Consider the following 21,239-nt stretch of genomic DNA (forward strand, 5'->3'; position numbering starts at 1 on the left):
AGGGCTAACTGCCCAGCCCACCCTACTAACTCACCTTGCATCTTAGCAGCTGCAATAACATCACCGGCTGAGATGCTGGACACGTTGACCAGATAGATGGGACAGTGAGTCTAAACACAGGAAACATGGTGGGAAGGAGAGAGCATCAACCCCATAACAAGCATCAAGATGACCAGACAGGATTAGTCCTGGCGCCAGCACTTCCCCCTGCATCGCTCTGCACCCTCCTTAGGCTGACGGACTTCTGCACAGAATGCAGGCCTGGCAGCTGCAGGCTAGGGGAACCCCACAAAATAAGGAGGGGACAAGTGGTGCCCGGCACCAGAGCCCACAGGGGGAATATCTGGGTAAGATGCCAAGTGCTGAACCTCACATTTTCTACCAGCCAACACCAAGACTATTTACAACTTAAAATGAGGGATTTTTCCTGTTCATGAATGTGAAGACCTAGATACAGTTGTGTATTATGTCCCATATCTAAAATTATGATGCCTGCCATATGAAGGCTGCTCTATCAGCAGATAGAATGTACCCTACCCCAGAGAAGAAATGCTACACAAAAAGTTCAGGGTTCAGTCTACATCAGACAGGACCAGTCTTGCAAATGGACACCTGGATTATAACGCTGATTAACTTTTCCTCTACTGAACTGTGCAACCATGGTCCACGGTTTCACTTCTCTGGGAATATGTTTGAGCTAAAAAAAGGAGGACTTGCCCTTTTGTTGTTCAGATCTTTCCTTACTCTGGGGTAAGTTTCCATCAGGAAGTAATTGCTAGCATAATTATTGTTATAACAATAAAATGATGTCCTTGTCCAGCTTCTAGACTTATAAAGGGCTAATGGAAAACCTTTCCCAAATGTTATTCTAGTGCCTTCTTTTCTTATCAAATTAGGAGGATAGAGAATTTAGGAACTGGCCTGACATTTGATGTGCTTGGTACAAGTTTCCTGACTAGTTCTGAGACCAACTGGACCTCTGACCTCTGTGTTCCCCTGGTGTCCCTAACACCACACCCTTCATCCTCTGCTCATAGCCTTCAAGGTAGCCCAGGTCTTTCCAGAGGAGAAGTTCTCAAGTGTTAGTGCCTATTAAAATCATTAGTGGGCTTGTTAAAACACAGATTGCTGGGCGTCACCCCCAGTTTCTGATTCAGTGGGTCTGGACAAGCCTGAGCATTTGTGTTTCTGAGTTCCTATTTCTAACAAACAATGTGGAAGCAGCTAGTCCAGAGACTGCACTTAGAAAACTAGTGTTTTAGAGAAGGTAGTTTGGATTATCTGAGCAAAGGGAACCCTCTAGTGACAGTTCAGGAGGGGAAATGACCTTGATACAGTGTTCTATTGTGTATAAAGTGCTTTTCCTTCCATGATTTGTTTGATGCTCACAACCATCCTGTAAGGAGTGGGTGATACCCTCACTCCAATTTTAGATAATGAAACAGTCTCTTGGAATGGTTGATTGACTGGCATGTGACCAGAAGCTTGTCTTTGATCAAGCTTGTCACGTCTCTTGCTTGCTCTCACCATGACACTGCATCAGTGCCCCCTTACCCTGAACTGTACCAAGAAAAAAATCACGAATGGCCCAGAGCTAGAGGTCTGAATTGTGATTCTCTAAGTAAAAATTTTTGTTCCTCTAGAAGAAACAGATTCCAGTTGCCGTGAGGCTCTGTGGTCCCCACCTTGCCTCGCCTTCCTTGGGAGTTGTTTCCACTTGAGCAATGAACCAGATGTCAGTAAGCTCAGTGGGGTGGAACAGACAGCCAGTGGCAAGGAGCACTCCTATCATGGCTGTGGGAATAACAATGTTCATTTAGCAAACGATGTTCATTTGGGGTCCTGTGAGCCAGACCTGGTGCTAGCACCCAGAGCAGATTGGGACTCCACCATCCAGGCTGGTTTCTGACCCCAGAGTTGAAAATGGGCTGAGAGTGATCTGGGGTCTACTTACTCTGTTTGCAATGGTGATAACTCGGTGAGTGGCTTCTGCTTCCAGCTGTTAGGAACAGAGGACAGGAAGAAAACAAACTTCATCATCTCCCCAAGCAAGCTTACCTCTGCCTGATACCCCACCCTGTAGAAAGTGCTGGAATGTCTGACTCAGAGCCGGAGGGGCCAAGTGCACCCACAGACACTGGCCTGGGAGGAAACCCTGAGCAGGGGCACCAAGTTCCAGACACCTCTGTTCACCTCAAGAGCATCCCAGGACTTAGTGTTCCAGGTGTGTCTTCCCTGGATGCTACTCAGGGCTTAATTCAAAGGCAATAAAACAAGAGCAAACAAAAACACCTCCCCTGGTTTCTGGTGCCTTCTCTCCACAGCCATCTCAGAACTGTAGCAAAGGAGCAACACTGATTTCAAGCTGGAAATTAGCCTAGATCAGGATTTCTGAACCTTGACACTATTGACATTTTGTGTGAGGTAATTCTTTGTGGTGGAGGCTGAATGGACATTGTGGGCTCTTCAGCAGCAGCCGCCACCTCTACCTACTAGATGCCATTAACATCCTCCCCCTGAGTTGGGACAACCCAAAATATCTGAAGCTCCAGTACTTTGGCCATCTGATGCAAAGAGCCGACTCACTGGAAGAGACCATGATACTGGGAAAGAGTGAAGGCAGGAGGAGAAGGGAACAACAGAGGTTGAGATGGTTGGATGGCATCACCAACTCGATGGACAGGAGTTTGAACAAGCTCTGGGAGATGGTGTAGGACAGGGAAGCATGGCGTGCTGCAGTCCATGGGGTCGCAAAGAGTCGGACATGACTGAGTGACTGAACAACAAAATAACTCTGGACATCACCAAATGTCCCTGGGGAGCAAAATCTCCCCAGATGTTCCCCTTTAATCAATAGATGATGGTGGTGGTAATTCTTGCTTTTACTACCACTACAGTCAGTGCCTTGCTCCTCTCCTGGTAGAACTCCACAAAGTGCAGTCCTGTGCCCATCACCCACCCACCCCTGTTCTCACGGGCACTCTCAGTGCATTGTCTTTATTGAAGTTGGTGTGTCTTTCTCTACCAGCTCTGAGGTGCCCAGACTGGAGCTACATTCAAGGGCTCTGACAGACAGGGACAGACCCAGGGCAGGAGTAAGGCTTATACAGGGCTGACCCAGTATAAGCTGACTTAGTTTCTGTCAGATGGTAGAACCATCACATCCTGTCTCCAGCTCTTCATCCCTCAAGGCTTCCGCATCAATTCTTCATGGGCATCCAAGCACCACTCTGCATTTAAGGCTTTGAAGAAACAGAAAATAGCTTTCTCCTCACCAGTGGTGGGGGATATCTGAACAGGGCCATAGGGCAAGAATGCATTATTTATCTAATGTGATCCTCCAGAGTCAAATTCTTCAGAAAATGGGTACTGGAGGGCATTTGTGTCAATGTCCTGCAAAACCACGCGAGGGTAAAATCAGAGGGCAGAGGAGGGGCAGGCGTTAGTTACCATTCTTTGCGATGAACAGGAAAAGAGGGAGAGAGCACACACATGTGCCTCTTGTTTCTAGTGGGAACAGTCCAGAGTTTTCCTCAGACACTCAAAGGGATCTCAGCCCCCAAATGTGGATTCACTGGCTTACAGCCTGGAGTTTCTTCTAGCATCTGAAGGCTCTTTCAGTCTGTCTTTTCTCTCCCAATTTAATTTTGGCCACTGCAACCCCTCACATGCTCACATGGCCTCCCTCAGATCCTTGAAATCAGAACCCAGCCCAGGTGGGTCTGTTTCTCCAAAGTGGTCTTCCCCACAGAAGTTCAAGGCCTGGTCAGCTGAAGCATAGTAGCAGTGTAGTAGGGTAGTAGTATTAGCTGCACACTCCTGTCCGACTCTTGGCGACCCCATGGACTGTAGCCTGGTAGGCTCCTCTGTCCATGGAATTCTCCAGGCAAGAATATTGGACTGAGTTGCCATTCCCTTCTCCAGGGGATCTTCCCGACCCAGGGATGGAACCCAGGTCTCCCACATTGCAGGCAGATTATTTACCATCTGAGCCATCAGTGAAGTCCCAGCTGTAGTATGGAGGAGGCTGCTCCTTGGGAAGCTTCCAGATGGGAATTTCACCCATGGAAAAAGCAATACCAGACAACCTGTATTCACAGATGTCTCATGCATCCTAAAGATTCTGTGAATCTATAGGAAGGACGTTGACAAAGAATGCAGACGTCTTTCTCACCTCCTCTGGACGGCTGATCTCAATGCCTTCTGGGCCTGTGATACCCAAGTCTAGTGCTTCCTTTGCTCCCTGAATAATAGCAAAAGAAAGAAAATCGAGAGAATGAGAGAGATACAAAAAACATAACCCAAGGGACTATAAAGTATGCTCAGCCCAGCCCATGCCAATAGGCTTGCTGCTTTTCTCACTTCTGTAATCCTCATCTTCTAAAAAGGGCAGGATTAATACAGGGCTCCCCTGAGACTCACTTCATAATGGTTGAAAATATTTTTTTCCTCTTAGAAATACAGTTCAGTCACCAGCCAACAGGCCTGGGACACTAAAGACATGCACTCTTTATTGATCTGAAAAATCAGAATTTCCTCACTGGAAATCTAGTTAAATCTCCAGCTTCTAGAAATGCCTAGATTAGCCTTTACCCCAAGTGTCTTTCTTAAGATCCAGGAGTAAAAAGGGGCTTGTCTGTCTTGGTCCCAGTGAGAAGATCTCTCTAATACCTCTGCTCCTCTGAGGAGGTCCAGGAAAGTGGAAGGCTGACTCTTATTTATTCTTATTTTAATGTCACATCTCATTTCTTAGAGATGCTCTGCATTCCTTGTGGTAATAGAATTTAAATATCATATTAGAATGAAGATATCATCATTCAAGACTTAGAAACCCTTTTGAACTACAAAGGAAGATTTGTTTTTTTACAGACACTAGAAAAGTTTGGATTTAGGGGCAAAGATCCATCATCTGGGGTGTTAACATCTCACACTTTCTTTTAGAATTTCTTTTAGAATTTGTCTTATCTGAACCCTGTAGGATGGGTCACAGGTGGTCAAGAATCCCTCTGAGAATTGGTGCCCACCCCCTCTTGCCCAATATTCTCTACTGCCTTGCCTCAGCCACGAGCTCCCCATTTTCAGCATGGACTCGGGCGATAGCTCCAATATCCTTGCAAGCGTGAAACACTTGGTACAGCTCGCTGTCCCGAAGCATATACAAGTCCTTGTAGGTCATGAACATCTGAAACGAGTTGACTCCCTTCTCCCTCACCAGGGTCTCCATTTCCACTTTCACCTGCGGGGCAAAACGTAAAGGCAGTGTCACCTGGTACAGACCTGGTACAGATTATCCAGAGGCTGGCCGGCCGAGGCTGGCCCAGCGTGGAGGAGAGAGGTAGCTCAGTGGATGGAGTTGCCGCGTGACCACCCGTAACCTCATAGTATGTCACTCTCCTCCCACTCCCCAGGCTGCTGTGAGGTCAGATGAGCAAATGGACACGGAAGTGCTTTGAAAATGGTCCAGCATGCTACAAATATAGAAACACTATCTGGGCATGTTTCTCGAATCACATAAGCCTGTCTATATTTCTGTCTCCAAATCAGCCTTGTTGGTAAATGCACTAATGACTTTCATAGCTTGGTCAGTCCCCTCCATCCCCATAATGGAAGGGGTGTTACAGAGAAGGCGTACTAATACTAAAAATCCAGAGACCTAGGGAAAAATCTAATTTAGGGACAAAACCAAACATGAAATAAAGCTATGTGAATACGGAGATTGATCCCAATACTATTTATACTAGGGAAAAAATGGAAGAAACACTGGTCTGACAGTAGGTAAATAAATTGTGATTCATCTACTTGACAGAACACTGAGTGGCCATGGCATTGACGGTCATGAAGACCATGCGGCCAAATGGAAAATGCTCATCCTTAAAGCAAAAGAGTTACTATGTAAAAAGCAGGTATGAAAAAGACCAGAAAGAAATGAGCTAGAATAGCAATGGTCATTGTATTGGGGGTGACTGGATTATGGGCTTCCTTTCTTTTCTATTTTTAAAATCTATAATTAGAAAAAAATTTTGATTACCATAGAAAAGAATTTAAAATTCTAGATACATGAAAGTCGCCACAATCTCTGGGGAGTTAGAGATGACTGGCTTGGCCTCAATGTTGAGGATCTGAGTGGATCCTCGATTCCAGTCCCTTGATGGGGGAGGGAAGGGAGAGAGGCTCAGGGTAGGAGGGGGTTACCCACCCAGGAGGGTGTCTGAATTGGACAAAACCTCCATCTAAAATAAGGGATGGCTGGCATTAGGAATAGATGGCATCTTCTGCCCGGTACCAGGAGGGGAGTCTTCATGTGGGAGCTGGGTGGCTCTGCGGCCTTTCATGAGCACCCTTTTGGAAGTAATGAGTGAGACTGGGTGAATCTCACAATCAAGGCTTGTACTCGAGGGCAGAAGTGCAGTCAGGCTTTTAGTTACCAGCTCAGAAGGGAGTCAGGCTCTTTAGGTCAGGGTCCCCAGCTGGAGAACTTTGTAAAATCTCTCAATGCTTGTTTATTTTTAAGATCCTAGGGCACCCACTCAAGTACTGGCACATGGTGATTAATGAACACTTGATGAAAGAATGAATATTCGGGCTGCTTCCCGGGGGCAATAAGCAGTAAAAACTCCAGAAGTGAAGCAAAGTCTAAATGCCTGTGAATCTGTTTTCAGGAAGAACAAGGAAGTGGGAAGCCAGGGAGCAGGGCTTAGAGTCTGGCCCTGGAGCCTGGGCAATGGGAGGCCAGGATAGCCAGGGGCACAGAGGCTGAACTGAGACAGGGCCCAGTGGGAGATGGCCTCAGGGCGTTTAGAGCAGGAGCTGGAGCCCAGCAGGAAAGAAGCACCCATTCTTTCTGGGGAAGATGGTAAGATCCATTCTTACCAGGCGGCACTGAGCCAGGACAGGACCCTCTGTTCTGAGACCTCAGTGCTGTTACTTCCAGCACAAAATGATTTGACCCTGGGGGCTGACCCCACTACTCAGCAGCGACCCCTTCTGTGCCAGTGGTACCTAATATAAAGCGTCAGGACACGCTGATAGCCTGGTGGTCAGAGCAAGGAGCTGGTGCTCCCTGTGTATGTGCTGGAAAACTGGCTCTTTAAATTAAGCAAGACAGCCCCTGCCACATAGAATCTTAAGTGTTTTTTGTTTTAGCATTTGGGGGAGTTAGGATGCTGGTGGGAGGGACATTCCTCACTGTAGGAGAGCGTCACCCACAGCTGGCCACAGTGTCAGCTGGTCACCCACAGCGTCACCCACTAAATGGCCCCTCCGCCAACAAGAGCACTGGTTCTCCTTTCAGGGTTCCACCCAGCACTGTTACCTTGGGAGCCCACCAGGTGATCCCCACGTGGAGGGCATAGTCACAGCAAACCTTGGGGTCGGCCAGACCCCGGCACTTCTCGTAGGCTTCCACAAGGGAGGTCTCCTTGTCAGGCAGGACATGGCCGATGATCATGGTGGTGCCTCCAACGAGTGCTGCCTGAGGGAGACGGGAAAAGCCATCCGGTTACATTTCTACCCACATGTGGGTCGCTGCATGGGGAGACACTGGGTCCTCAGGTGGATATTCAGGACAACCACTGACTCTCCCACATAGGAGGCAGGGGGTCCAAGTGCAGCAGTGTTCGGGAAACTGCGAGGGGCTGGAGTTCCTAGGTCACACACAGGAGCCAGTGTATAACCTTCGTCATTACTGTGGATCCAACACACAAAGCTGCTTCTTCCTCATTTTGGGTTGTGGCTCGGTGCTTTGGAAAAACCACTTAGTGTGTTTCCTCAGCCTCTATTTCCCAATGAGACAATTTCCCCCAAATGATTTCCGACCAACTTGAATATATGAGTGAAGTGAAGTGAAAGTTGCTCATTCGCCTCCGACTCTTTGCGACCCCATGGACTATACTGTCCATGGAATTCTCCAGGGCAGAATACTGGAGTGGGTAGCCTTTCCCTTCTCCAGGGGATCTTCCCAACCCAGGGATTGAACCCAGGTCTCCGGCATTGTGGGTGGATTCTTTACCAGGTGAGCCACAAACGAAGCCCTGAATATATAGATGAGGTAATTTTAAAATATTATTTGTAATATTTTATATATATAAAATATTACATGTATATCTGTATATAGTTACAGATATATATGTAAACCATAATGAAGTTATAATATTATTTTAGTTACAGATATATATGTAAACCATAATGAATAAAATATTAATTTGAATATATTGTTTTGTTTTATTCTCTCACATTTCATTAAGCAATTCTGGTCAAAGTTTTTATAGACATTTTCAAATTGTTATCTTTGTTTTTAGTTTTTCCAAGAACATTATTTCCATTTGACTTGTTTGCGATAGCATTTTAGGTCCCTGTCTGATTTATCAGTGAAAAATTACTCAGGGTTTGATCCCTGGGTCGGGAAGATCCCCTGGAGAAGGGAATGTAATCCACTCCAGTATTCTTGCCTTGAGAATCCCACGGACAGAGGAGCCTGGCGGGCTACAGTCCATGGGGCTGCAAAGAGTTGGACACGACTGAGCGACTAACATTATCCCTATCATTTAAAAAATATTTTGATGCAGCGTCTTTACCTCGTTGGATGGCTGTGAAAGTCAAGAGAAGTATCACTTTGTAAAGTTTTGTCCTAATATGTGTGAGTAATTATTCAGAATTTAGTTGTTTATCTCTGTTTTCTGTATGGGAGGAAATCAGCACAATGAAACTGTCTTGATGATTTCACGCTTCTCTATTCAGTTAAATCCTTCATCACAAATCAGAAATATTGCTGGGTAATAAGGAACTGAAAAAAATTAGTTCAGTGGCCAACAAACAATTAAAATGAAAACTCTTGCAACACTGATTTTCCATGCAGACCCTGGCTGGGTGGGTGAGACTTGTCGCCCTGTTGTCCTGGCCTGACTTCTTTCATAACTTGAAGTAACCAACAGAGGGTGCTAGTTCTTCGGTTCACACGTAGGACCCGTGATGTGGGAGGCAGAGAGACGTAGGAAGGGGAAGAGCACCAGATTGTAGCTTTGCTAGCTGGCTTCTATTTCGGATTTGGCTGGATGGTGCCAGGCTGATTCACCCTTGTAGCAGGTGGCTGTAGTCTATTTTGTCCTGAAATGCATTTCTTGCTTTTATGTGTGGACATGGGGGTGTCTGGTATATTGGGATTTTACACACTAAATTGTTTTACTTCTTCTGGGGTTCTAGATTGTTTTCCTTTGCACTCCCTCGTCCATCTGTGGCCTTGCGTCAAGAAGAAGGGAACCTGGAAACAACACAGTGGAATAAGAGAGCCAAGACAGTTCTTAATATCTGTGGGTTTCTGAGAGTGGAAAAGATCTACCTGTTGAATCTCCAGGTTGGCTCAGATCAAGCTAACAAACTGTTATATAGAATATATTCTAGGCACCTACTGTAACAGATACAACTTCATAATGACTGAGAAGGCTAGGCCTGAGTTCGCAATTCTCAGAGTCCTTGCAGTTCTGAGATACACTGCAGGAGATGTTGGCCACCAGCCTCTGCGTCTGCCTCCAGCCCACACCCCCCAACCCTAGATCCGTCCTGCAGCTGCAGATCTAAGCTCTGCTCACCCCTGCAAGATGCTGCCCTGGGGCTTGGTGTGCACACAGTGGGGGTCTGGCCTCCAAGCAGACAGATACAGGCTAATATAGGCCCTGGCAGTGCTAAGACCCTTTGTTAGTGGATTCCAGGGCCCCAGAGTATAGTCCAGGATTTTGGTACAGTGGGCTCTGGGCCTGGAGGTCACCTGGAGTCCAGAACTCATGGCAGAGACTCCTCTTGCCTGGGTCCAAGGATAGTAACTGAAAAGTGTTCTGGAAGGAGTCAGAAGCATCCAACAGTGGTCCTGACTATCACATTTACTGGTTGTAATCCTGTGTGTCTACTCTGCTCTGTGCCTTACCTCTGGGGGTTCAGAGAAGGTCAGGTGGCAATGGATGTGAGAGCAACTATCAGCTGCAAAGGACACATAAATAACTGGAATAGTCATTACTGCTGTTACCCCAGGCCTCAAAGCGAGCTTAACAGGAGTAAACATTCCTCCAGCTGCAGGTTTGGAGCCCAGAGCAGATGCTGGATGCAAAAGCGCTGGTTTCCTCCCAGGCAAGATACACACAGAGCTGGCTTCTAAAATATGCACAGCTCCCACCCACGGAATGAATGCCGACAAGCTCAGTCTTCACGGGAATGTGGTATCACAGATGTGACAGACCTTTCTACTGTCATCCCACACAAAACAGCCTTATAGAAATCAACAGCAGAGCGTGACCCAATCCTGTTCCGGAGGCTTTCAGAAGGATGATGTTTACCATCATCAAAAGGCAATGTGACTGTGTGACTGCTGAATGTTCAGAACTGTGTTTATGCAAGAAAAGGAAGCTGTGAAAGATCTTTAGAAATCGGTAGAAATGATGTTCATGGAGGCTAAGTCTCAACAGGGAACAGGGGTGATGCTATAACGAGTGAAAAGGCAGCATTCAATGTGTGTACCCAAGAGGCTTTAGAAGTGTGTTTGAATACACACACCCACACAAAGAGACAAAACGGAAGGAAATATACCAACACATTAACAATGACTGTTTTTGGATGATGAGATTCTGAGTAATTTATTTTTTTTCTAATTTTCTGAAATTTCTCTCTTAGACTATATTACTTTCATAATATACATAAAAATAAATCTGAGGGAAACTAAAGCCATTTGAAATTTAGTCAGCCATGTTTATGTGCTTAAAATACTTTCTTTTAAAGGTATGAAACATTTCAACCATACAGTAAAAGTACAGAACATAATACAACACATACCCATGAACCCATTACTCAGATTTAACAGACGTTAACTTTTTACCGTATTTACCTTACATATTTTTTAATTAAAAAATGAAGGAAAATATTTTCAATATAATAAGAGCTCTTCATCTTAAAATTTCCATCCCTCAACCCTGAGGTTGATATAAACTTCTCCCATCCGTTTTGCACTTTCACTGTATTTGCTTTGCAAATTAAAAAAAGGTACACAAATGGTTTTATAACTTCCATGTTCTTTTGCAACTTGCTTTTTAAATTTGACATCTTTAAGATTGATTTAAGTACAGATATTTCATTTACTTTAATTAATTCACTGTATGAACACTCCTCCGGGCATGTATTCATTTCTGAGTTCAGGGACATTGCTATGCATAGTCCTGGCGCATCCTCACCCACACCAGGGCAGTCCCTGCATTCAGGGTATATGCTGCCAGGAAGTAGAACTGCTCCTTCCCAACACATGAGCATCTCCAATCATGCCAGACTCGACCATGGAACAGCTAACTCAGCAGGGCCTCCTGGAACCTGGTGGCTGACCAGAATGGCCCACTTATCAATCCAAGCCCTTGGTTTTTTTTTTTTTTTTTGACATAAACTACTTTCCAGCCAAGCATTCCCCACTGTGCATGTGGCATTTCTTTCTATTGTGAATGTAGACCTGACATCTCTCACTACTGAGTTAATACGGACTTTAGGACCATTTGTTTAACCAGCAGACACAGCATCATTACATCCATTTGGCAGGACATGAAACAGAATTTTACTTCAAAGGGTTGCCATTATTTTATTTTTGATATTGATGACATACTGCTGGGTAAATCTGGATTGATTTGATGCCCAGTCATGTCACTTCCACTTGCCCCCTAAGGAAAACCAGTCTACGTAATAGTGATCCATTTTATGATACAGTTCCCAGGCATACACTTGGCAGGAACTCATACTGAACTCAACCTAAACCTGTTGTTATAAATGTCATTTTTACACTTCAGAAGTTACAGACCACTGTGGGCAGACCACTGTGGGCACTCGGGGGTCTTTGTACTGACTGTGGACCTGCTCAGCAAGTTGAAAAGAAATTTCATATGTAATTTATTTGCTGATATCACAGAGTTGGAAAGAATAGTGCCTTGGCCTTTCCTGATTTTGTCAGGACAAACCTGGAGGGTCACTCTGTAGCATTTCCTATGTTGCTGCAGGTGTAGTCACATATTGCTGAGTTCCCAGTAACAATGTTTTTCTTTTTTTTCTCTACCCCTCCACTCTGCACCTCAAAGGAAAAAGTTTGATTCTCTAACTCCCAGGCCAAGAACCAATAGGTCAAGACACAAACTTGGTACCATGATGTTGAGAAGGCACTTGGGCCTGAGCTTATCTGTGGGGTTTTTCATTAGGAATGAGGGAAGGACTTCCTGGGTCATTTTTTCACACTGATGCTCAAGAAAGGGGGGGTGTTTGGGGGAGGTTATTGGAATCAGAAGAGCTAGATCTGCTACTACCTAGATGTACAGATTAAGGGCAACTCAAATTTCACAGAGGGAACAATCCTGCACTGAGAATCAAATAACAATTTTTTTTTGGGTGCATGGTCTTACTTGCCCTAAGACGTGTGGGATCTTAGCTTCCTGACCAGGGATCAAACCTGTATCCCCTGCATTGCTAGGCGGATTCTCAACCACTGGACCACCGGGGAAGTCTCCCAAATAACAAGTGTTTGTATATGCTTTGTAAACTAAGTCCAATGCAAACATTTTAACATTTCTTAACATGACTGAGAAAGTCATCACTTGTTCAAATGGATCTGCTTCTCTTGGAATTGCTGAACTGTTTCCTTTTCTTTTCACATTGAAATTATCTTCCATCTTTTACTCATATTTGCTTCAAGTACAGAGAAAAGAAATAACCAGCTCAGTGGTTTCTCCCTTGTGCTGAATAACTTCCTTCATCTTCAGATATCTGTTGACTGCTTACAGGCCCTCTGGAAAGCCAGCTCTTAAGCAGCAGCGCTCCTTGGGATTTGAGAGACGCTCAAAAGAAGGACCTGAGCGTTTTGTCAAATGAGATGATGTATGATGGTGCTTAGAACCATGCCTGGCACTCAGTAAACACCTTTCTCATCCTGAAACATATACCCACCAGCCAAAGCCAGCTCCATGGGTATATGGCTTGTGCAGCCCCACAGTGCCCTGCATTTAGAAGGGCTCTGTCCTGGTTTAATCCCTGCTGTCGTCTTGAAATTCTTAATTTTTGAATGAGGAGTCCCACATTTTTATCAGTTACACTGACGTGATCTAGGGAGATCATGCTTTTAACAAGTTTATGTTGGCTTTACTGTCAATTCATCCAGCTCACGTTGAGGGCTCAGGACCATGACTCTTTCTGCCATAACTCCCTGCCAGGCCACTGGAATGCTGACCACTGCCTCCACCCTCTTATTTTTTTTTAAATTTATTTTTATCTTTTTTGGTTGCACCCTATTCCCCAACCAGAGATCAAACCCGCGTGCTTTACAGTGGAAGTGCAGAGTCTTAACCACTGGACCACTAGGGAAGCCCCCTTCTGTCTTAGAGTCTCCCCAACACTTTTTATCAAATGCTCCTTTTCTCTGAAAAACAAACAAGACAACATAAACCCTCCCCAGAAACACCTTTTCTCCCAGATACCAAGGAACGCATGATTGTTCCTCCGGCTGCACACAGCTCCCAGGCCTTTTATTGACCTGTTGAGTTCATTCTGCAGCTGACTGGTTTTCTCTAAATTGCACATTTATAATGAATTGCACTTCTAAGCTTCCTTTTACTGTTACTCCTACCTTCCGGGTCCCAGCCTCTATTGTCTCATTCAGGGCACGGTCCCACCTCCTGACCTTGCTGTGCTCTCACAGCATTACCATATCTAAAACTCACCCTTCATTCTTTGAATTTTCAGCAGAGGAGACAGGCAACATTCAACCTGCAATATACTTTGGGAAAAGAACATTTTCCCACACTTAATCTGCCTGCCATTTAAAAGCACATTATTGCTATATTAAGAGGCAAAATGGTAGAGTGACAAGAACCAGACAGATCTAGGTTTATATCTTAGCTCCATCACTTATAGTTATAAAATCTTGGGCAAGTTATTTAATCTCTTTGAGCTTCATTTTCCTCATTGGTAAAATGGAGTAATAATATACCGCTTGTGGGGTTACTATGAGAATTAAATGAGATAATGTGTGTAAAGCACCAAGGACGGTACCCACACATAGTAGGAGCCCAGTAAATATGAGTAAATATGAGTGAACACTAAGCATAATTTCTGGGTAACACAAATGTGCACACCATGTTAAGTGTATCAGATGCTCCAGAAGAAGTGAGAAATATACCTTAAGATGTTTATGTGAGAAATACAAGTACAGTTAGCAAACCGGACAAAAAGGTTCATTTCTAATAGAAATGACTTCAAAATAACGAGAGTACAAAGCAGCACAAGATAACTTTCCTCAATGGTGACAGCATCATCAAGTTCAACAAAAGACAATGGGAGGGGAAGGACACAGCAGGATGGGAAGGCTTAAGGCAGGAAGCGGGCAGGACGTGACCCTCTGGGGCAGGAAATGATGTGGACAGAGCCGGGGACACCGCTGGAGGACAGAGAAAAGACCTGGCTGGTTTGGTTGAGGCAGCACTGATTATGACCAAAGTGGGTGGGCCTTGGTGACCTTGGATTCCATAGGTCAGCAAAGTGTGTTGTGGAGGTGGTGGTGATGAGGGGCTTCGGGAGTGTGGGGGTTGAGGAGCACATTTACAGAGAGGACTCTGGTCACCCCCATCCTTGGACATGTCTGTCGGCACGACAGGCTTCTAGGCAGAGAGAGAACGTGAAAAAGACTCCATAACGTGACTCTGACTATACAGTGCAAACTCAACTGCAGTGCTTTGATGATGAATTTCAACTTGGGGATTGGGATGAAGGTCATATGTGAAACCCATTTCTAGGAAGAAGCAGCAACTAGGTTTAATGACAGAAGAGGATGTGATGTAAATAACAGGGGAGGTTTAATGACTGTATGCTGAAAAAACAGTATCAGGAGAGGAGCCACCAAATTTAGGACAGAGGAGAGTTTTTAGACATCTTAAGGTAGAGCTGACTGAGACACTGGAGCAGAGGTGAAAATCGCTAATAATAACCAATATCCACTGAGCACACGCTCTGTGCTTGTTTTTCACAACAGTCCTGTGAAATACATGTATTATCCCCATTGTTCAAGTGAAGAAACTGAGGGTTGCACTTCTATTAGACTGGGAAGCATGTCTCTCCCCATCCGTTCTAGAGGGAGGTAGATAGAGGAGGAGGTGACCCGAGGTGACATGGAGGGGAGCTGAGGGTGCCCAGGCCCGGTCCCAGACTTAGCAAAACAGAGGGAAAGTTCTGGGAAAATGAGAAGTGTTGGTCTGAGCCAAGATGGAGGTAAAGAAAGCATATGGAAGATGCACTACAGAATCAACAAGAGAGGGCTGAACTGAACATGCCATGTTCAGGGGCCAGTTCTTTGAAGTCAGGAGCAGGGACAGAGAAATCAGGCTGGGACTGCCAAGGGAGTGGGCACCCAGGGGCCAGGGACGGCCGACAAAGGGGTCCAGGTGAGGTCTAGCACAGCCAAAACCAGGGAGGGGTCCCAGAGCAGAGTCAGGTTGGAGCCGAGAGTGACATTTGAATTTTTGCATTTGTTCAAGATATGTTTCTATTCGCTGATAGTGTGTGGAGGTGGGAGGTTCTGGTGGGAGAGGCCTGAACTCTGGAGCCTGGCAGACCTGGGTCTGAGAAGTCCTGTGGTCTTGAGCAAGTGCTCTCTGGCTTGGGACGATGGGGGTGCCATTCCCGGAAGGAGGGCTCCCAGTAGAGAAGTGGGGTTGTGGTGGATGTGCTGAGTTTCAGGCAGGTGCGCAGAGGTGCCTAAGATGTAGCTGCAGACATGGGAGTCATCAGTAACAGATCACCTGGGGAGAGAAGGTGGGGAAGAGGAGAAGGCAATCTAGGATAGGATCCTGAGAGGCGACCACAGAGGAGAGGAGTTAGACAAAGACAAGACGATGGGGAGGAGAGCCAAGAGGGAGGAGGAAGGGCAGGCTGGCATGGGGTTATGGAAGCCAAGAAAACCCTGTCACCAAAGCAAGCATCTTCCTGGTTCACTGGCTTCAAGCGGAGGTGAGCTGCCCTAGAAGTTAAGACACCCTCGCAGGAAACTCAGGCCCCCCTCCCAGGGCGAGCAGAGCAGGGTAATTTGCAGGTCTCAAGGACAGTGGGCATACCCGATTTAAGCCGGCCTGGCTCCTGCTGCACAGATAGGCCCTGGGCGCACAAAACACAACAAGCTGCAAGCAAGAACAGGCCTGCTGAGAGAAAGTTCCAAGATTCAGTGTGAAATCCCACATCCCCTCCTCCCTTCAGCCCCATCAATAAAGAACAGACCTGATCGCTGCGCTGCGGGGAGCAGCTGGGTCAGGCACCGGTCAGGAGGCTGTGCATTGCTCCCCTTTCCCTTCTGTTGCAAATTCCTTTCGTAAGACAAAGAGGTGCTGGCCCTCTCCAGGGCTGGCGGCAGAAGCTCCGGCTGAGTCTGGAAAGGCTAATTTCAGAGGACCCGGTAGAGAAAGATGCTTCCTCGGCTCTGGGATTCTCATCCCTGGAGGGACCCCAGGCAGCAAGAGAGTAATCCCCACCATGGAAACTTTTGGAAGAAACTAGACCCAGAGAAACTCTCATGGAGGGATGCAGACCAAGATTGCAATGTCGCCCCCAAGAGGTGCATGAGGAGAGTCACTTGCACAGCAAAGGCTGCCCTCACCTAATCTTCACAAACACTGGGTTGGACAGATGTTTCCACCATCTCAGTTTTTGAGAGATGAAACAAGACTGGGATCTAGGTATTTTTACTCCAAATCTCATACTCTTGGGTAACATGGAGAATAGATCTGGTACCAACCAATAGCAACTAAGGGCAGAGCCTCATAGCCTGGAGCAATCCCACCGCAGATTCAGGGTCTCCCAGAGGCTATACTTAAAATAGACCAGGAATAGGGAATTATATACATCAGCCATAACATTTTCTCACTTTGTAATCGGAAATAATACCAAATGGTGGGAGAAATGTAAAAATATGCATGGTTTTCATCATGAAACGACACACATTTCCATAGGTAAGACAGGCCCTTTAAACCCTGAAATGAATTGTGTTAATTCCCCAGGCTCAACAGATTCACATGTCCCAGGCACACAGAAGCAGCCCAGTAGCACAAGGTGACCCCCCTCCCACAGAAGCCATTGGACCCTTGTGGCAGGTAGCACCTGGGCTGAACTCACTTTCAGGAGTGAAATGAACATTTACTGACAGCCTGCTCTGTGCAATGTTCTTAATATTTATTCTCTTATTTGGTCCTCAAAATGACTCTATAATTGAAAGCAAGGACTCAGATATCTGTATACCCATGTTCATAGCAGTATTTTTCATAATAGCCAAAATGCGGAAGCGACCACGTGTCGATCGACAGATGAATGGATAAACAAAATGTGGTATGTACATAAAGTGGAAGTGAATGTTATCCAGCCTCAAAAAAGGAAATCATGACACATGCTACAACACGGTTCAATCTTGAGGACATTATGCTCTCTGAAATAAGCCATTCACAAATGGACAAAAACTGTATGATCTCACTTTTATAAAGTTGGAGTAATCAACTTCATAGAGATAGAAAGTAAAATGGTGTTTATAGAGATAGAAAGTAAAATGGTGTTTTCCAGGGGCTGGGAGGAGTGGGGAGAATGGAAATTAGTATTTACTTAGGACAGAGTTTCAGTTGGGAACAATGGAAAAGTTCTAGAGATGGATTATTGTGGTGACAACATTGTGAATGTACTTAATGTCACTGAAATGTACACTTAAAATGGTTAAAATGAGAAATCTCATGTTATATGTATCTTGTGTGTGCGTTTAGCCGAGACCGACTCTTTGTGGCCTCATGAACTGTGACCTGCCAGGCTCCTCTGTCCATGGAATTCTCCAGGCAGGAATATTCTGACCCAGGGATCCAACAAAGTCTTCTGCATCTCCTGCACTGCAAGCAGATTCTTCATCACTAGTGCCACCAGGGAAGCCCCATATATACATATATATATATATATATATCTTATCACAATAAAAATTTAAAAAAATATATGATTCTGTAGGGTAGAGCTTACTCTTCTCATTTTATAGATAAGAAAAATGGGGCTCAGAGGAAATCACGCAGCCAGACGGAATGAGTGTCCATCTGTCTCTGGAGTCCCATGTCTCTTTCACACGATACCGCCCCTTCCAGGGCTCAGGATAGCCCTGGCATAACTGCGGGGCTCCCGGGCTCCAAAATTCCTCTGTCAAAGGATGGAGGAAAGCCCAAGTGAAATTGGATCTAACTGCAGTTTAGAAACAGAGGGGTAGGTGGGGCTTGGGCTTGAATTACAAGGACGAAAGCTGAGAATTGTGCCAACATCTAAAATTATGAAACGAGGAGCTCCAGGCGTCCCTCTAATCCAGAATGATTATCTTCACTGCCGAGCACCCGATTTAAATTCATTGTGTTTAATACAAAGCCACAGAACACAGCAGGCTGTCTCCCGACATGCAGTTACCATGGAGACGGGAGAGGATTCTCAGAGGGAGTTATGTGGCAGAGAGAAAGTGGCTGCCAGCTTCTGAGAAGGCAAGGGGCCTCAGAAAACAGTTCTAAAATAGAGCCCAGAGACGCCTTTTGTCATCCTCCTCCTTAGCAAAGCCCCTTCCAAACTCAAAGGTGGAAAGTTTACAGGCAAGCAGAGCATGACCATCTTTATTAAAAGCCCAGGTTGCCCACAGATGCCAGAGAGGAGGGGTTTATCATCAGTACAGAAATAAACCACATGTAACCCCACTTGCTCTTCTTCCCTCATCTACTCCAATGTTGGCGAGTCTTCATTTTGGTCCCAAATTTCAGTGATAACAGTGTCAAACTGCTGAGGGAGGCTGCCCAGTGGCCACCCTGGTCACTGATGTTGGGGAATGTGGGCCGGAGTCAAGGCTGGGGAGGTACCAAGGCCCATGCCTGTTAAAAACTTGGCATGGTATTTCACTCCCTGAGACTCAGCTTCCCTACCTGGAAAGGAAGGAAAAGAAGGCCTGCCTGTGGGAGACTTTAAAAGATGATGAAAAGGGTGTAAGGAATACAGAAGTGCTGAACTGACAGCTCAGACCAGCCCTACTGGAGGGGCCAGGGCTGGAAGCTAGCTGCAGGTCCCACAGACAGCCAGGCACTGCCAGGTGCCAGCTGGGGGTCTGGGAGCCCCGAACCCACCAGAGGCTCCACAGGCTCCATTCTGAACATTGTATTTTCCACACAGCAGGAAAAATAGACTCTTTGACAGGCCTCTAAGTCTGGGACTTAGAGATTCAGAGCTTGACTGCTTGCCCCAATATGTGCTCTAGTTAAGCCTGGCAGGAGACTTCCCTGGTGGTCCAGTGGTTAAGACTCCATGCTTCCCATGCAGGGGGTGTGGGTTCTAACCTTGATTGGGAAACAAAGAGCCCACGGGCTGCACAGTGCAGCCAAAAAATAATAAAAAATAAAATAAAATGCAGCTTCTTAAGACTGGCAAAGTGAGAGTCAGGGCAGCACACCAGGAAAGAGTACAGCCTAGGCCTGGTGATAATAAGGGTACCAAACAGAACGGAAACCTGACAGACGGAAAGCTTGAGAGTGGCAACAGCTAAAGGGATGGAATTTCAGCTCATGGAAGTTTTCCCCTAATCCAGTCTGTGTCTCTTCTCTGCTGACTCTAAATGCACAAAGAGGGAGCAAGAAGGAGCAGAGCAAACTCTTCCCTATGACATCATCACAATTTATTGTACAAAAAAATCTGGATCTTGTGAAGATAATATATCAAGATCAATATGTAGCCAAGTACCACAGAAGACAAAATCCTTATGAACCTCATCTGAACCCCCAGCACCCAATTAAGTTTCTTTCAGCACACACACACACACACACACATCACAGATTTTTTTCTCTCCAAATAACTAGAAAAATTTAGAGAAAATTCTTTACTTTTAGCTAACAGAAAGGGACCATGCTAAGGGCTGAAAATGTTTATCAAGTGCTTGGTTAATGCACTCAGTTTACAGTTCTCTTAAATTTTTAGTTTACAGCCAGCACTAAAAAAGTTTGCTTCCAAGGAGATAGAATAGCCAAAACAACTTTGAAAAAGAAGGACAGGGATTTCCCTGGTGGTCCAATGGCTAAGACTCTGCATTCTCGATGCAGAAGACCTGAGGGTTTGGTTGCTGGTTGGGGAAATAGATCCTACAGGCCCCAACTAACAGTTCAACTGCTGCAACTAAAAAGATTCCACATGCCACAGGAAGTTTGAGGAACCTGTGTGCTATAATGAAGACCGGACACAGCCAAATAAATAAATATATAAATAAAATTGTTCAGTTCAGTTCAGTCGCTCAGTCATGTCCGACTTTAAATATTAGTAATAATAATAATTATAAAGGGCAATAAAGTAATGAAGCAATAATAATAATAAATGGCAAGTTGGAAAACGTACTACTGGCTTTCAAGACTTATAAAACTATAATATGTCATATTGGTATAAAGCTAGATTAATAGATCGGAAGAATAGAAAAAAGAGTGCTAAAATAGACCCACACATATATGGTCAACTGATTTTTGACATGCGATGATCTTTTCAACAAATGATGCTGGAAAAATGGGATAGCCATATGTGACGAACTGAATATCATATTTAAAAACTAACTTAAAATGAATCACAGACCTAAATGTAAAAGCTAGTGTTATATAACTTCCAAAAGAAAACATAGAAGAAAATCTTAATGACCTTGGATTTTGCAAAAAATTTCTCAATTACAACACAAAAATCAAACTATGAAAGAAAGAATCTATAAACTGACTTCAAAATGAAAAACTTTTGCTCTTCCAATGGCAGTGTTAAGAAAATCAAGAGGAGCACCTGAGAGAAGATATTTGCAAAAAATATACCCAACAAACGACTTGTAGCTAGAATGTTTAAACAACTCTGACAAACCAATAAAAAGAAGACAAATATGAGGTGGGAGGTGGGGTGGTGGTGGTTCAAGAGGGAGGGGTCATATGTATACCTATGGCTGATTCATGTTAATGTATGGCAGAAACGATCTGTAAAACAACTATCCTCTAATTAAAGACAAACAAAAAAAGAAGACACATAGTGCTCACTGTGGTCCCCACACAAGGACGACACACAGACTTGTGAAGCATTCCATATTTTTTAGGTATAAGGTAATAAGTACTAAGGTTGTAATGTTGTGCAAATATTTGTGCTCAGTCGCTCAGTGGTGTCTGACTCTTTGCAACCCCATGAACTGTAGTCCT

At 45.1% G+C, this 21,239-nt stretch overlaps 1 protein-coding gene across 3 annotated transcripts in view; it reads right to left on the reverse strand.

Moving 5' to 3' along the window:
• DPYSL5 (dihydropyrimidinase like 5) overlaps window positions 1-21,239 on the reverse strand; it is an 89,680-nt gene that overhangs the window by 19,764 nt on the left and 48,677 nt on the right. For all 3 annotated transcript variants that reach the window (XM_061433051.1, XM_061433050.1, XM_061433053.1), the window contains 5 exons: window positions 7,313-7,471; window positions 5,057-5,236; window positions 4,175-4,243; window positions 1,955-1,999; window positions 35-110 (listed from right to left, as the gene is read on the reverse strand). In XM_061433051.1, the coding sequence (XP_061289035.1) occupies window positions 35-110; window positions 1,955-1,999; window positions 4,175-4,243; window positions 5,057-5,236; window positions 7,313-7,471 (529 nt within the window). The remainder of the gene's footprint in view (window positions 1-34; window positions 111-1,954; window positions 2,000-4,174; window positions 4,244-5,056; window positions 5,237-7,312; window positions 7,472-21,239) is intronic.

This window comes from Bos javanicus, chromosome 11 (assembly GCF_032452875.1).
Source record: "Bos javanicus breed banteng chromosome 11, ARS-OSU_banteng_1.0, whole genome shotgun sequence".
Classification (NCBI taxonomy): Eukaryota; Metazoa; Chordata; class Mammalia; order Artiodactyla; family Bovidae; genus Bos; species Bos javanicus.